The sequence below is a fragment of the Pteropus alecto genome, unplaced genomic scaffold (assembly GCF_000325575.1).
Source record: "Pteropus alecto unplaced genomic scaffold, ASM32557v1 scaffold41, whole genome shotgun sequence".
NCBI classification, from domain to species: domain Eukaryota; kingdom Metazoa; phylum Chordata; class Mammalia; order Chiroptera; family Pteropodidae; genus Pteropus; species Pteropus alecto.
In genome coordinates this window covers 1004298-1008742 of record NW_006430464.1, presented here as the reverse complement: position 1 = coordinate 1008742, position 4445 = coordinate 1004298, and the positions used below count along the sequence as shown (strand labels likewise).

The following is a 4445-nucleotide window of genomic DNA, read 5'->3' as shown; positions in this document are numbered from 1 at the left end:
CTACCCACTCCCCGCCCACCCCACCGCCGGCCCCGCCCATCCGCCCACACCCACACAGCCGTCCGCCCGCCTCTAACCCTTCGTCCTCTTTCCCGTCCACTCAGGCTCCAGCTCACCCTCTCATTCACTTGTTCACCCAACCAAACATCCATCCATCCATGCGTCCACCCATCCGCCCACCCGGCCACCCACGCACCGGCCTCATGCATCCAGCCAGCCAGCTACCTCTTTAGTTATCGACTAATCCATCTGTCTACCCACAAATCCATCCACCTCTCCAGCACCTTGCCACCTGTCCGTTACCCACCTGCCATTGCACGCAGCCACCCAGTTCTGAACGAGGAAGGGATGGCATCCGATGCGGGGGTCAGAAGTACCCCTGCAGGGCCATGTGGGGAGTAGCCTGGAGGGGCGAGACTGGACGGAGCCAGGAGGCCAGGGAGGAGCTGGGGCGATGGTTCAGGAGGGAGATAATAAAGGATGACAGGCCCAGAGAGCCAGTGACTCAGGCGGGTCACATAGCAAGTGGGCGGACGTGGCAGAGGGAGGCCCCGTGGTGGCCCAGCCTGCCCCCCGCACTCTCAGGGAGGTGGTCGAGCAGGAGAAGAAAAAGAAGAAGGATGATGACGACCTAGGCATCCCCCCTGAGATCTGGGAGCTCCTGAAAGGCGCGAAGAAGAGCGAGTATGAGAGGATCGCCTTCCAGTACGGCATCACCGACCTCCGGGGCATGCTGAAGCGCCTCAAGAAGGCCAAGGTCGAGGTCAAGAAGAGTGAAGGTCAGTGCCGGTCTGTAGGAGCCCCGGCATCATGGGTATCCGCTGTTTGGACCCTGGACCTATCTTTCGGAGGTCCCAATTTGAAGAGTAACAGAGTCATGTTCTACAGGCCCTCCAGGTTCATAGGAGGCTTCTTGACCTTGACCTTGGAAAGCTCATGGTCTAGGGAGGGAAACTTGCCAGCTCTTGGGATGACCAGGGCGGTGAGAACCTCCGAGCTCCATCACCCCTCTATTTCTCCGTCTCCAGCCTTCACGAAGAAGCTGGATCCAGCCTACCAGGTGGACAAGGGCAATAAGATCAAGCTGACGGTGGAGATCAGTGACCCAGACCTGCCCCTCAAGTGGTTCAAGAATGGACAGGAGATCAAGCCCAGTAGCAAGTACGTATGTGGGGTCGTCTCCGAGTGGGGAGGATCTGGGGCCCAGAGAGAGCGCCCAGAAATGCCGGTCGTAACATGTAACCCAGGAAAGTCAGCCCCTTACCCACTCGGAAAAGCGTGAACGCCTCAGCAGAGAGAGAGACAAAGGCAAGAGAGACCAGCTACTCAGTCGAGAAAGAAACCCCAATGGCCAATATGCCGTGAGCACACATTCGGCCTTGCAGACAGCAATAATCAAAAGGCAAGTCAGGACGATGGTCTTTCTGCTCTCCACGTGGGCCAAGGATTTGCAAAATGATAAACCCGGTGCTGGAGAAGACATGAGGAAACGGTCCATCGATGCTGCCATCGCTAACTCTCCAGAAGGGCAGCATCTAGAAAAGCCTTTAGATGGTGCGATTCTGGGTGGTATTTATCGAGAGGAATCATCACGGTTATGCATATTGAGCTGCGAGGATGTTCACCAAAGTTGTTGCTACTTAGCAAAACGTGAGGAACAACCGAAACGTACCTTTCCGTGCTCAGGTTCTGTGCGGTCGCTAGAGAAGGCATCGTAAAATATATAGAACCACTCGGGGAGTCGTTCGAGATGATTTTGTGAAGTATAGATCCCGTTCCTGCTTCACAAAATGTTATCTACCTACGTATAGAGGAAAAGGTTGGAAAGACGCAGACCAAAATGTTCGCAGAGGTCACCTCTTGTTGGCACAGTTATACAGATGGGTTCTTTTTAAATTATGTTGTCCTTGGCTGTGCTTTCTGAGTTTGCCATCATGAGCATATTGGATGAGGTAAAAAGTTCTGTTAGTTAAAGTACAGGTCAAGTTGCTGAAACAGAGTCCCTAGCATGCATTAAGTTACTGAGAAGCTGTATTTCTAGCTGACCGAGGCAGGTTGGGCCAGCTCTCCTCTTAAGAGACATTTTGGGGACCCAGTTTCCATATTTTTGGCCGTACCATTGAGTGAAGTGTTGTCGTCTGCGTGATCGAAGCTGGGTCAGGGGCACACCTGTGTCTGGTGGACAGGCAGGAGGAAGGAGAGACGTCCAGAGCAAGCAGTTCAGAGTTAGACATGACCTAGTCACATCCACTCACATGCTATTGGCTCACGCTCAGAGGCGCAGCCATCCCAGCTGCAAAGGAGGCTGGGAAATGTAGTTCTCCCGTGCCCTGGGTTGAGGTGAGGTTTTCGCCTCAGGTACGTGTTTGAGAATGTCGGTAAGAAGCGAATCCTCACCATCAACAAGTGCACGATGGCGGATGACGCTGCTTATGAAGTCGCCGTGGCCAACGAGAAGTGTTTCACCGAGCTCTTTGTCAAAGGTGAGGCTGGAATTTTTGCCTGAGCCTGGGGATTGGGGTTGTGCAGGGGGGTCCTGAAAGTCCTGGCCTCCTCTCTCCACTGTGTCCTGCAGAACCTCCAGTCCTGATTGTGACACCTCTTGAGGACCAGCAGGTGTTTGTGGGCGACCGGGTAGAAATGGTAGTGGAGGTGTCGGAGGACGGTGCTCAGGTCATGTGGTGAGTGACCCGACCCCTGATCTCCACACCTGTGCCCATGGCTTCTTTGCATCCGCCGCCATCTTTATAGCCTCTCTTGGAGACTTTGAACCTTTACCCAGTAGTTACCAGGAGACTTCAGCCGTTCTCTGTAAATCCTCACCTTTACCTATGACCTCTAGAAATTCTAGAAGAACTGGCTTCTACCCACTCTACCCTCTTTGGGGTCCTTTTCCTGATTCCTGCTATTTTGGATTCATTAAATCATTTATTCATTCATTCAAGCAATCATCCATTCAGTGGTCTGCCCACTCCTCCATCTATCCATCCATCCATCCATCCATCCATCCATCCACCCGTCCACTCACTTATCCATCTGCCCATCCTTCATCCACCCCGGCACACCTATTCACCCATCCATCAAGTATTTGTCGAGCACCTGTTGTGTGGTGTCACTCTCCTACACGCTGGGGACATAATGGAGAGCAAGTACATCCACACGGCAGATGCCCTCGTGGAGTTTATGATCCGGTAAACTGTGGGGGTGCATGTGTGTGAGGGGCAGAGACAGGGATTCGTCAGGTCATCACGTGGACACGTATGAAAGTTCCATTTTGACTAGTGTTTCAGAGGAGCGGTAAGTGATGCCGTAATCGCTTTTTCATAAAAAGAAGGGACTCGGGAGGTCGGGGAGGGCTTCCTGACGGAGGTGACAGTTGAGCTGAGACTTGAACGATGAGGAGGTGGAAGGGAAGTGGGAAGAGGAAGAGTCCGTGGAAGGGGAAGAAGCTCCGTCTACAGAGGCCACGATATTTGACATCTCTCCGTGACCCCAGGAACTTCCTCTATGCTCTGACCTCTGCCCGTGACCTCCAACCAGGACCTTGCGGCATTTCCCTGTGGCCTGTGACCTCCTCCTCTTTTTTTCCTCTCGACCCCCACCTGCGACCCATCCATTCAAGATGCCTCTGCCAACCTCGATCTCTCTCTGCTTCCGTGACGCCCCCTCTGGACTCCTGACCCCTGCTCGGGACTGTCTCCCTGGCTCCCGCTCACCCCCTGACATCCATGCCGGGGCTGTGCCGGCCCCTCACTTCCCGCTTCACGTCCCCTCTGCCCAGGTTGAAAGATGGCGTGGAGATGACGAGGGAGGATTCCTACAAGGCGCGGTACCGCTTCAAGAAGGACGGAAAGCGACACCTTCTCATCTTCTCGGAAGTGACCCTGGAGGACAGCGGCCGCTACCAGGTCATGACCAACGGCGGCCAGTCCGAAGCCGACCTCATCGTGGAAGGTACGGGGCGGGGCCTGTGGGTAGGGCGGGGCCCGCGTGGCACGCGCTTCTCTAGGCACTTATTTTTGTAAACCCCTGTGAGTCTGTAATTCTTTAAATATAAAAAGTAAAAAAAATAAAAAATAAAAAATCCAAGTCATTTATAGGCCAAATAAAGTATGGTATATCCATAGGTAGCCATAAAAAAAGGACAGTTTTTTAGTTTACCAACATGGAGGGATTTCCAGGATACAGTAAGTCCTCACTTAACATCACCCATACGTTCTTAAAACTGCGGCCAAATGACGTACGACAAAGCCGGTTTTACCGGAGGCGAAGTGATCTCAACGAGGATTCCGTTTCTGCGGCATCCGGTCGATGTTTTAACAAAACGACATCGAAAGAGATGTTATTCAAGGACCTGCGGTGTATTGTTAGGTGGAAAAGCAAATGTACTACTGTTTGTGTGAGGGGGAAGCAGAGGAGAGACAAAGGAAGGAAGGAAGGAAGGA

General features: G+C 53.2%; 1 protein-coding gene across 1 annotated transcript in view; it reads left to right on the top strand.

Annotated features, from left to right (window-relative positions):
• Positions 1-4445, top strand: part of MYBPC2 (myosin binding protein C, fast type) — an 18526-nt gene that overhangs the window by 3415 nt on the left and 10666 nt on the right. Inside the window, exons 8-12 of the mRNA XM_006905104.3 lie at positions 586-779; positions 1029-1161; positions 2359-2483; positions 2576-2681; positions 3782-3954. Of these exons, the coding sequence (XP_006905166.1) occupies positions 586-779; positions 1029-1161; positions 2359-2483; positions 2576-2681; positions 3782-3954 (731 nt within the window). The remainder of the gene's footprint in view (positions 1-585; positions 780-1028; positions 1162-2358; positions 2484-2575; positions 2682-3781; positions 3955-4445) is intronic.